Source organism: Lagenorhynchus albirostris, chromosome 15, assembly GCF_949774975.1.
Source record: "Lagenorhynchus albirostris chromosome 15, mLagAlb1.1, whole genome shotgun sequence".
Lineage (NCBI taxonomy): Eukaryota > Metazoa > Chordata > Mammalia > Artiodactyla > Delphinidae > Lagenorhynchus > Lagenorhynchus albirostris.
This window is the reverse complement of record NC_083109.1, coordinates 26,664,091-26,676,222: the sequence shown is the minus strand read 5'-3', so window position 1 is coordinate 26,676,222 and position 12,132 is coordinate 26,664,091. Positions and strand designations below refer to the sequence as shown.

Sequence of the window (12,132 nt, the reverse complement as noted above, 5' to 3'; positions counted from 1 at the left end):
CTTGCCTCCTTGTCAAAGATAAGGTGACCATAGGTGCATGGGTTTATCTCTGGGCTTTCTATCCTGTTCCATTGATCTATATTTCTGTTTTTGTGCCAGTACCATATTGTCTTGATTACTGTAGCTTTGTAGTATAGTCTGAAGTCAGGGAGCCTGATTTCTCCAGCTCCGTTTTTCGTTCTCAAGATTGTTTTGGCTATTCATGGTCTTTTGTGTTTCCATACAAATTGTAAAATTTCTTGTTCTAGTTCCGTGAAAAATGCCATTGGTAATTTGATAGGGATTGCTTTGGGTAGTATAGTCATTTTCACAATGTTGATTCTTCCAATCCAAGAACATGGTATATCTCTCTATCTGTTTGTATCATCTTTCATTCCTTTCATCAGTATCTTATAGTTTTCTGCATTCAGGTCTTTTGCCTCCTTAGGTAGGTTTATTCTTAGGTATTTTATTCTTTTTGTTGCAATGGTAAATGGGAGTATTTCCTTAATTTCTCTTTCTGATTTTTCATTTTTAGTGTATAGGAATGCAAGAGATTTCTATGCATTAATTTTGTATCCTGCTACTTTACCAAATTCATTGATTAGCTCTAGTAGTTTTCTGGTGGCATCTTTAGGATTTTCTATGTATAGTATCATGTCATCTGCAAACAGTGACAGTTTTACTTCTTCTTTTCCAATTTGGATTCCTTTTATTTCTTTTTCTTCTCTGATTGCTGTGGCTAAAACTTCCAAAATGATGTTGAATAATAGTGGTGAGAGTCTTGTTCCTGATCTTAGAGGAAATGCTTTCAGTTTTTCACCATTGAGAATGATGTTGGCTGTGCGTTTGTCATATATGGCTTTTATTATGTTGAAGTAGGTTCCCTCTATGCCCACTTTCTGGAGAATTTTTTAATCATAAATCAATGTTGAATTTTGTCAAAAGTTTTTTCTGCATGTATTTCACCTGTATTTTTGTTGTCACAGCTAAGAAGCTCTGCCTAACCCAAGGTTGCAATGACTTATTCCTAACTGTTATTCTAAGAGCTTTATAGTTTTTGCTCTTATATTTAGGTCTGTGGTCCATTTGGAGTTAATTTTTGTCTATGGTATGAGAAAGGGGTCTAACTTTATTCTTTCACACATGGATATTCAGGCATCCCCACCCCATTTGTTGTAAATACTTTGCTTCCCACCACTTAGTTGTCTTGGCACCCTTTTCGAAAATCAATTGACCAAAAATGTAAGGGCTCTCTTCCTTTTAGTGGTTTGTTATGTGCTTATTCTTTTGAAATTAAGGCAGAAAATCTCTCAGACAAATGTGGAAAAAAAAGGTCTTTGAAAAGCCCTAAAGAAGACATTCTAGGAAAATGGTGCTACAGAGAATACCCACCTTCTCTGGAGAGGCTGAAGCCCTGTCCAATATGCCACAAATATGGAGAAACATACATGTTAGGGGAATTAGACTTGGGTCAGTGACCTAGAGCCTCTACCTCTACATGTGTGAAATGTCCCAATGTTACCAACCAGGGTTCTTGGCCTCCTCAATCAATAGAAATTGATCAGAGGCCAGAGAAGAAATTCAGCCAAGGCTTTATTGGGGCCCCTGCTGCAGCAGTGGGGGGCAAGAACAAGTAACAAGTTCCCTTACTCACCAAGGTGGGGGGAGCTGGTTCCTTATATGGGATGAGGGTAGGGGTGTGTCCAGGGGTCGGGCCAGAAGGGTGGCTTAGGTGGTTTGCCCAACGCTTTGGTGGTGGTGGTGTGCAGGGGGCATGTGCAATACCCTGCTTTTGCTCCCGAGCCTCTGCTTTTGCTCCTGGCTCTTCAGAAGTGGCAGTTGGGCTTTTTGGTCTCTTTGTATCTTGTTGTCCATAACTTGCCCCAACTGCGCATGCATGCAGTTATTTTTAGTCCCTTATAGTTTCTGTGTATCCAGGTGCAAGCACTGCAGCAAAAGGTCTCAGCCTGTCTCACCAACAAGTCCAAGTGAAAGTTATGTCTTGTCACTACACAAGGTTTTGGGGATCCATCTTACTTAGCTATGTGGAGGAGGATGTTGAGAAGGGGTATTCTGAGTGGCTGTCATCCTCTCTGAGCCTCGAAGCTCTCTTCTGTGAGATGGGAATAATTTGGGGAATACATGAGCTGAAGTGTGTGAACATGCTCTGTAAGCTTCAAAGTGTTGCCGATGTTACTGGTGGTGACGATGGTAATGATACCGAAAGGCAGACTCTCAGGGCTGGGACTTCAAAGGTGGCCAACATGACCCCATCCCAATGCTGGGTCACTTCTCTGATATTCCTGCAAAGTGGCCACCCAGCCTGAGCCCCTCTAGTGACAGAGAGCTCAGAATGTCCTGAGATGGCTGTTCTGTGCTTGGTCTTTCTACATGTTAGAAAGTGTTCTCTCCTCTTGAGTGGAACAATCCTAATCTAATATCAGCCACGCCAGGCACTGTAAGAGGTGCTCCTACACAGCATCTTATCTGATTTTTCAGATAACCCTGTGAGGTCAGTATACTACTACACGCCCCCATTTAATAGGTGGGGAAACAGGCTCAGAGAGGTTAAGTGACTTGCTCAGGGGTGCGAGCCCATCTGACTCCAAAGCCCCCGCATGTGACCTCTGGGCTGTTTGGTGGCCTTCCCCCATCACTTCCCAAGCAAGGGTCTCAGTTCGGTCCCTGGGGGCTACATGGCATAGGGCTCAGCGCCTTCTTGTCCGCACTGGCCCTTGACCACTAATCTCTGGCAGACGTCCACCTCACCAATGTCGCCGTGCAAAAGACGTCTCCTGACTACCACCCAAAGAAGGTGAGGAACCTGGGCTTCTGCCCTCCAGGTATGGCCTCTGGGACTGGGCTGGGGGGAGGAGGAGGGATGCCAAGGAGCCGAAGAGAGTTCAGATCACCCTTCCCGTTTGCAGGGCCCAGGGCAAGAGTACAAATGGAGGCCCACACGTCATGTGTCTAAATATTTAAAAGTTACAAATCAAACGAACACACTGTTTAAAAAAATGTGTTGTATCCTCCTACCTTGACAGATATACTCCTATCATCTATCTATCATCTATCATCTATCATCTATCTATCTAATAACCTGCAAGGCCAGGTTCATATTTAGAACACTCAGACTTTTCAGAGTTAAAAGCCAGAACAGAAGAGCCCAGGAAGAGATGGTCCCCAGCTCCCCATCACCCCGAGGGGGCTTCCTTCAAACACACACACACACACACACACACACACACACACACACACACACACAAAACAGCAAGCTGTTGGTGACTCCCTGGGCCTTGGGCTGCACACATGGTCAGGGCAGTCTGTCTGCATAAGGGCAGGCCCAGGGAGGAAACTGGTGCAGGGCATTTGGTCAGGGACTTCTGGGGTGGTGGATAGCAGGCTGTGCTCTAGAAAGAGAGGCACAGGCTCTTGGGCATGTAGAATCTTCACCCCTCAAGGACGGACACACTTGGGGTTCTCCTAATCACAGGACTCAGGGCTGGGCCCCTCTCGTCCAAGCCTAGGGGCTGTGCTGATGGTAAATGATGGTCTGGATGGGCCAGGTCCGGGTTGACCGAGGCTCCCTCTCCCAACCCGGCGGCGGGGTCCCAGGGCTGCAAGTGGATGCTGCAGCGCTTCCGGCAGTATCTGGCATCCAAGCATGGGCCCACGGCAGTGGAGACGCTCTTCAGTGACATGGACAACATCTTCATCAGAAGCCTGCAGAGCGTGCAGAAGGTGATCATCAGCGACAAGCACTGCTTCGAGCTGTATGGCTATGACATCCTCATAGACCAGGACCTCAAGCCGTAAGTGGATGGGCTCGCGGCCCGGAGAGCCTGGAGGGATGTTTTACACACTCTGCACCCAGACTGCCCGGGTTTGAGCTCAGCTCTGCCACTTCCCAGTGGGGCACACTTTCTTTTTCTGTGCCTCAGCTTGCCTGTCTATAAAATGGTCACTGTGGGACTTCCCTGGCGGTCCAGCGGTTAAGACTCTGCACTTCCACTGCAGGGGGCACGGGTTCGATCTCTGGTCGGGGAGCTAAGATCCTGCATGCCGCGCGGTGCGGCCAAAAAATATTAAAAAATAAAATAAAACGGTCACTCTGTCTGTAAGATCGTTATGAGGAAGAAGTGAGGTACTGAGCCCCATGCCTGGCACTGAGGCCTTTGCTGAGCATCTGCTGAGTCAGCGATCCTCCCCTCCTATCAGGCAAGAAGCTTCCCCTCTGTTAGCCCTGGTGCTTTGAGGATGCAAAGTGCCATGTAAGGAAGTACTGTTACCATGTCGATCCCTGCCAAGAATTTTGTGCCCTCCCAGTGCCCACGAGGAGGTTGAGCTGATGAGTAGAACAAACCTGAACTATCAGGGAACACAGTGATGGCCCTTACGTGATACAACAGGGCACAGAAGCCCAGTGGGGTTGTTGAGGCAGCTTGAGGTCATGCAGTAAGTCAAGGGCTGAGCCAGGCCCAGGGTCCATGTTCCTGGGCTGAGCTGCTCCCACAGCACTGAGGTTCCTGGACCCAACCCCCTCCCCAGGGTCACTGTATAGCTGTTGAGGGGCTTTCTGAGCTAGGAGTAGGAGCCCTAGAGCAAGACCTAAGTCGGGCCCAAGTTCAAGAGAAACAGGGGCCGGGCACCAGCGGGTCTCTCTCCCTTGCCCCCGGGGATGCAAGATGTGCTATGGGCATTAAAGTGGACACTGAAAGGGGAAACAAGCTTGGCAGGAAGCAGAAGATAGTGGAAAGGGGGCCCTAGCCTCCCACTGACCTGCTGGGTGAGCCCTGCCCTCTCTGTGCCCCAGATTCCTGTCTGTAAAATGACAGGGTTGCACAAAACAAGCGGTTGCAGGCTGGCGGCCCTTGGGCTGCTTCTGGCCTGCAGACACTTTGAGTTTGGCCTTCCCGATGTTTTTGCATTTGGTTGATTTTCATTGACAGTCTCCAATAACTGGAAGATGTTTACACAAAAACCTGGATTTTTTTGGCTTTTCTGGGAAAGTCAGAGGATCTTGCAATTCTGGGTTCACATTCTCACAGGGCAACGCTCTCCTAGAGCCTCCATAGCCACCCCTTTAGCCATGGAATGCTCTTTCCGGCTCACCACAGTCCCTACCCCTCCCTGCTACTCCCCACCCCCTGACGTGTCAGGCCATTTATGGGCAAAGTTTCACTAGGAAAGGAGTTTTTCTTGTACTCACAGCTCTTTTGAAAGAAGGAAAAGCGATAACAAGCATGAGGGCAGCAAAATCATTCTTACCCCCACCAACTTGCTTCCTATAAGTCACCACCTGGACACTGTGGGAACTGCCCAAGTTTGTGACAGTTGTTTTCAAAAGTTTTGTGCGTCCCTGGTGGTGCACTGGTTAAGAATCCGCCTGCCAATGCAGGGGACACGGGTTTGAGCCCTGGTACGGGAAGATCCCACATGCCGCGGAGCAGCTAAGCCTGTGCGCCACAACTACGGGGCCTGCGCTCTAGAGCCCGCGAGCCACAACTACTGAGCCCGCGTGCCACAACTACTGAAACCCACGCGCCTAGAGCCCGTGCTCCGCAACAAGAGAGGCCACCGCAATGAGAAGCCTGCGCACCGCAATGAAGAGTAGCTCCCGCTCGCTGCAACTAGAGAAAGCCTGCGCGCAGCAACGAAGACCCAATGCAGCCAAAAATAAATAAATAAATTTAATTAAAAAAAGAAAGTTTTAGCCCCTGAACCCTTTCTTCAAATGGAAATGTGGAGAGAGCAGCCCTGGTTGAATTGAGGGTGAGACCCAGGCACCCTATCTAGCCTCTCAGTGAAATTCCAGGGGCCTCAGGGACCAGGTACACTTAAGATTCTCTACTCCCTTCCCTCCGTAGGTGGCTCCTGGAGGTCAATGCATCCCCATCACTGACAGCCAGCAGCCAGGAGGACTATGAGCTCAAGACCTGCCTCCTGGAAGACACCTTGCACATCGTGGACATGGAGGCCAGGTGAGGGAGAGCAACCTTGCTCATGCATCCCTGTACCTGACCATCAGGGTTCCCACCGAGGATAGAGAACTCAGAACCTTGGGACTTGAGAGGCCCTCAGAGATGGCTCTGTCCACCCCGCCCCAGCATTCTACAGATGGAGAAACTGCAATGTCCACACAGGGTCAGATCCTGGCCCAGGGACTCAGCCCTGTCCCAGCAGAGCAGGCCAACTACAGCTTTCTGAGATTTGGTCCAGCAGGATTTCCTCAATATCTCCTGACTGTGTGACCCTGAACCACTCACTTCACCTCTCTGAGCCTCAGTTTTCTCATCTGTAAAATGGGAGATTTCATATCTATCTACCTCTCAGTTTTGTTAGATTAATTTACCAAGATAATTTATTATAAACTGTGTAACTCACAGAAAGTGCACAGTAAGAGGCTATTTATTGATATAATGATGTGTATATAATAGAAAGATCCAGGGTTTGACTTCAGGAATGGCTCAGGCAGTGTTGGCTGGTTTGTCTGTTCTCACTTCCCTCTCTCTCATCTCTTTCCTCCGTATTAACTTTTCCCCAATTATTCTGGCAAAAGTTTGAGGGCTGACTCTCATTGCTCATTGGTGGGGATTGAGTCGCATGCCCATACCGGAACCAATCACTGTGACTCTGATTGACCTAGGTATTGTGCCCACCTCCCAGGGGGGTGGGGTTAACCCCACCTGAGCCATGAGAGTGAGAGAGGGAGGCATGGTTTTCCAAAGAAAAACCCAGGTACCCACAGGCTAAAAAATGGTGAAATGTATGCTGAGCAGGCAGAACCTCAGGTGCCCACTATATCCACCATCACTTATTCATTCAACAAACATTTGAGCCCCTACTATGTGCTAGGCCTGTGTCACACACTGGGAACACAATAAAGGACATGACAGGCCTAGTCCCTGACTTCATGGAGTCTGTGGTCTGGGAAGAACAGCAGACTTCTTTAAACCAGAAAGCACGAATAGGTGCATGTTACTGGGGGCAAGTGTGGAAGCCTGGGGACAAATGGGGGATGACCCATCTGAGGCCTGTGTGGGCGCCTGGGAAATGACCAGTGAATGGATGGACAAAAGAAGATATACTCTGACAGGGTGGGTACCAGTCGGGTGCAGGGAACAGTCAGGGACCTGGCTTGAGTCTTAGGGCCCTACCAGGTGCACCTTCATTAACCCTTTTTGTCTCCTGCCTGTCCAGACTCACGGGAAGGGAGAAGCGAGTGGGAGGCTTCGACCTCATGTGGAACGATGGCCCTGTCAGCAGAGAAGACGGGGCTCATGACCTGTCGGGGCTGGGGAACTTTGTGACCAACACGCACCTTGGTATGTGGGGCCAGGTGGGGAGTGGGCACCAGGGATGAGTCATGGGAGGTGCCAAGTAGTCTAAGAGGCAGCTTGCCACAGTGGTTAGACTGTTTTAATTTGATCTACAATTTACCAGCTGTGTGACCTTGGGCAAGGGACTTACCTCTCTGTTCCTCATCTGTAAAACAGAGATTAAATAGTTTGTCTTAATATATGCCGTAGTGAGAGATATTATTAATCTGTCACAAGGTGGATTTCAAAAGGCTTAAGTGGCACCCACACAAAAAGCATGATATGTTGTTAAGAGAAATTAAGGACTTCAGGGCTTGACTTTAAATTTGGTTTTTCAAAAGTGAAAAATTTCCCTGACTATAAAAATTATTCATACTCATTGTAGAATATTTGAAAATTAAAGAAGAAAATAAAAAAAAAACCATCCAGACGTAACCATCTTTAACAATCTGGTGTATTTCCATCCAGTTTTTCAAAAATGCATATATTCATGCTTTTTCTTTTACAAAATTGGCATTGGGCTGGAGCTTTGAGTCTAATTTCCCATGTAGCGTTTTTCATCTCATTCAATAATAAGAGCCTCTCTTTTGGAAACATTGTATGGCCAGGTCCAGACTAACTATTTTACGTACGTTATCTCATTTCATTTTTAGGCAGCTTTTATTCTTTTACAGATGAGGAAATGGCCTCCAGATGTTACATCATTTGCTGATGGGCTTGGTTGTAAGTGGTGAGCGGGGACCTGAACCCCGATCTGTCTGTGACTCCAAAACCCGAATGCTTGGCTGCTAGTGCTTGTCCCTTAGCACAATTAAAACCAAAATTACCATATGGCTGTAAAACATCCCCAGATTTATGAAATCAATTTCATATAATCGAGCATTTGGCATGATTCTAGTTTTTCACTTTTATAAATAATCCTGTGAGAACATCCTCTCACATAAAGCTCAGCTGAAACTCTGGCTGTTTCATTAGGACAGATTCCTAGGAATAGAATCACTGGGTCAAAAGGATGGACTTATTACAGTCAAATTGCTTTCTTAGAAATATTACACAAATTTGTCAGTTCTGAATTTAAAACAACAAAAAACCTTTGCCAACTTCATAGGTAAAAATATTGACTTGTTTTCTGTGCATTCCATTGATTATGGATGGGGCTTCAGATTTAAAATTTGCATTTCTTCTTTTGTAAGCTGTCCATACTCTATTTTTCAATGGGCTTACATTTTTCTAAATTTGTAAAGGGCTTGGATATTAATATATTGAGGATATCATCCCTCTGTCAAACTTACTGTAAACATTTTCCTGAGTTTGTCATTTTGCTTTTTAAATTTTGTTTGTGGCATTTTTTTTCTCTTTTTTGATGAAAAGAAGTTTTAAGTATCTTTTAGAGTTTGGTATGATTTAGGATTGGGTTCGGCTGCAAACACTAACAAGCCAACTAACAGTTATACAGATAGGAACTGATTTATCGTAAGCCACAGGAAGTCATGGGGTAGGCCGTACACGACAGCTGCACAAGGACCCAGCTCTTTCCTCTTTCTGCTTTGCCACTCTCAGCATGTTGCCTTGATGCTCATGCTTGTTGCCTCATGGCTACAAAACAGCTGCTCCAACTCCAGATACCGTGTCCTTGTCTCAGGCAGGAAGAGACAGGAAGGCCCAAGGGCCAAAGCCTTTCTTTCAAGCTTTGACTCTTTATTCCAAAAGGGAAGCCCTCCCAGCAACCTCTGCTGACTTCCCACCCACTAGAACTGGGTCACATGGCACCTCAGCCGCAAGGAAGCCTGGGAAGTCAAGTACTTTGCCTTCAGGAAAGCAAGGGAGAGAAGGTTTGTGAATGGTTTTCCCACAGCAGACCCCTAGTACCTGCCCATGGTGTTGTTGGAGGATGACTATACAATGTTTTCAAGTTGTGCAATCACCTGGGAATCTTGTTAAAAATGCAGTTATGACTCAGTAGGTCTGGAGCAGGGGGCTAAGAGTCTGCATACCTAACAAGCTACTGTTATGTAACAAACCCTCCTAAAACCTCGCAGCTTAAAACAACTATCTTATTTGCTTATGATTCTTCAGGTGTCGCCCGGGGTCTCTCACAGGGCTGCAGGCACCTAGCAGATTTGCTGAGACGTGATGGTCTAGGATAGCCTCATTCACATGTGTGGTGCTTGAGAATGGCTGTCAGCAGCCTCTCTTTCCAGGTGGCCACTCATCCTCCAGCAGCCCTGCCCCAGGTTCTTCAGATGGTAGTCTCAGGGCTCCAAGAGGGCGAGAGAAGATGTAGCGAAGCCTTTTGAGGCCTAGGCTCAGAAATCCCACAATGTCATTCCACCACAATCCATTAGCCAAAGCCAGTCCAGCCCAGATTCAGGGGACAAGGAGATAGACTCCACTTCTTGACGGGAGGAGCGGCACAGAGAGGCACCTTTGCAGAGAGGTGCATATAGGCCTGGGAGGATCACGGCAGCTGCCTGTGTTAACAGTCCACCTCAGATATCAATGCTGCTGGTTCCTGGACTCTGTTTGAGTAGCAAAGATTCAGAACAGTGGTTCTCCACCCTGGCTGAACATCGGAATCATGCAAGAGAATTAAAAAATACTGACGCCTGTTGGAGACAAGTATCTTTGGACGTCAGTATTTTTCAAAGCTCCCGGATAAGTCTAAAGCACAGCTTAGGTTGAGAGCCAGTGCTTCCCAAGTCTCCAGTTGAGCGTCTGGGTGGATGGTTTTGAATACAGGAGGAGCTGGCTGGGGGTGGAAGAGTACTGATGAAATGAGTTAGGGATGTGTTGAGAACTGGTGAAAAGATAAACAGATAACTCAGAGATGAGTCTAGAACAAGAAGAGATTTGCACTGGACACAAAGGTTTGAGAATTATGAATGAGCCAATTATAGTTAAAGCTAAGGTTCCACGGAACTCACTTTGGAAAACCCTGGGGATGCATTTAGTGGACTCTCGGCTCAGTGAAGCCTTGATGGCTGGTGCCTAGGAGGCAGGGATGGGGCTCTGGGGTGCTGAGAAGACGGCAGACACCTCCAGTCAGTAGTTGTCCCCGTGGGGATTCAGTCAGTCAGCCACCATTCGTGAGTGCCATCAGTGTGCCTGGCCCAAGAGCAAATGACCACGGAGTCGCCTCAAGGATCAGCTCTGAGCGCAAAAGGGAGAGAACACTGTGAACGTGCTCAGAGAGGGGAGGTCATGTCAGGACTGCCTGGGGCACATTTTCATGAGAGTAGGGGCCACCTGCAGGGAAGAGCCATCTCTTAGATGAAAGTGCCTGACACATGGGGTTGGATAAGGGAAGAAACTAACATTTAACCAATTAGGTACCAGGCACTGTGATAGCTTTAAGTGCATTTTCAGAACAAAGCCAGAAGTTAAGGCAATGTGGGGTGGTGGTTAAGAGCTGGGCCTCTGGAGCTTGATAGCCTGGGTTCAGCCCTCAGTCCTGCTACTTATTGTGTGATTTGGAGTAAACTACTTAACCTCTCCAAGCCTCAGTTTTCTCTTGTACACGTTATTCCCGTGAAAGTTCAGCAAGTCAGTCCACATTCTGGACCTGAAGCAGCCCCTGGTTTGAGGTAAGCCCCCAGTGAATATTACCTGCTTTTGATGATCCTTACATTCACCCCATAAAGCAGGTATCCTGGTTTACAGATGAGAAAGCGGATGCTCAAAGAGGTAAATGACCTGCCTAAGGGCCATGACAGGCAGCAGGGGAGCCAGGATGCAAACCATAGGCCATCCGTGGTTGCATGGCTCCTGCTGTCCCCTCTTCCCGCAGGTAGTGGGAGCACAGGCCCCTCCACTCCCCCCAAATCCCCCTCTACTTGGGACAGCCCATCCCAGGCAACACTCCACTTCCCTTCCAGGCTGCGTCAATGATCGGAAAAAACAGCTGAGGCAGCTGTTCCGCTCCCTTCAAGGCCAGAAGAAAACTCCCAACTAATCCCCAGCACAGAGGAGAGCGGCCAGGGGAGGTGCCACACCAGTTCTCTCCCTGCTCCCAGTTTCCAGCACAGCAGCACCTCAGAGAACTCACCTCCCTCCCTCCCCCTCCCTCCGGCCTGGCAGCTGCTTTGCTAGCCTGGCACCCCTACCCTACCCTGGGCATCTCTGCACCAGGAGAGAGCCAATCCCCAGGACTGGAGAGACTTTAACCTTGACGGATCAGCTGGCTTGGCGGTCAGGCCCGAAGAGGACAAATGCGGCAAGTTCTGCTGCCCCAGAGATCACATCTAATAAAGGATCACAGTCTTTATTCGGGCTCCAGGCTTGGCTCAGGGGATGCTGTTGGCTGCAACCAAATCTTCCTGGCTTTGACCCTCTGATGTCTCCCCGGGGGGGATCAGTGTTGAAAAGCTCCTCCAGGAGCAAGGGTTCAGGGTTTATGCAACTTAAGCTGTGTTTGCAAAGCAAGCAGTTACTAGATTGTGTGTTTACTGGGGGTCTGGGGAAGGCCTGAGCCTTATATGCATCTTGCCCTCCTTACAATACCCTGACTGCATGGCAGGGAACCCACGGACAAGGTAAGGATCAGGAAGACAGAGCTACTTAGAGACAGTCTCTGCAAAGGTGCACTTATCGAAGTCAGATGGGTGACCTAGGTGCCTCTCTGAACCTTCCTGTTTGAGGTTGGGAGCTGAGCTTTTTAGACCAGAAAGCTGGCAGGCAGAGATGGCTTGGGGAGTTGGGCACAAGTAAGAATGTCTGCATTTTCCACATTCCTATGCCTCCTCTAGGTTGAAAAGAAGTTGCAGCAAGAGTGGGCTGGTGGCTAATTGCTCCAGGGCAACCTACCAAGGACCCTAGTCAGCTCCCTCTATTA

General features: G+C 48.1%; 1 protein-coding gene across 1 annotated transcript in view; it reads left to right on the top strand.

Annotated features, from left to right (window-relative positions):
• TTLL9 (tubulin tyrosine ligase like 9) overlaps positions 1-11,253 on the top strand; it is a 43,403-nt gene extending 32,150 nt beyond the window's left edge. Inside the window, exons 8-12 of the mRNA XM_060123931.1 lie at positions 2,739-2,797; positions 3,598-3,794; positions 5,850-5,963; positions 7,183-7,307; positions 11,177-11,253. Of these exons, the coding sequence (XP_059979914.1) occupies positions 2,739-2,797; positions 3,598-3,794; positions 5,850-5,963; positions 7,183-7,307; positions 11,177-11,253 (572 nt within the window). The remainder of the gene's footprint in view (positions 1-2,738; positions 2,798-3,597; positions 3,795-5,849; positions 5,964-7,182; positions 7,308-11,176) is intronic.
• The last annotated feature ends 879 nt before the right edge of the window (positions 11,254-12,132 follow it).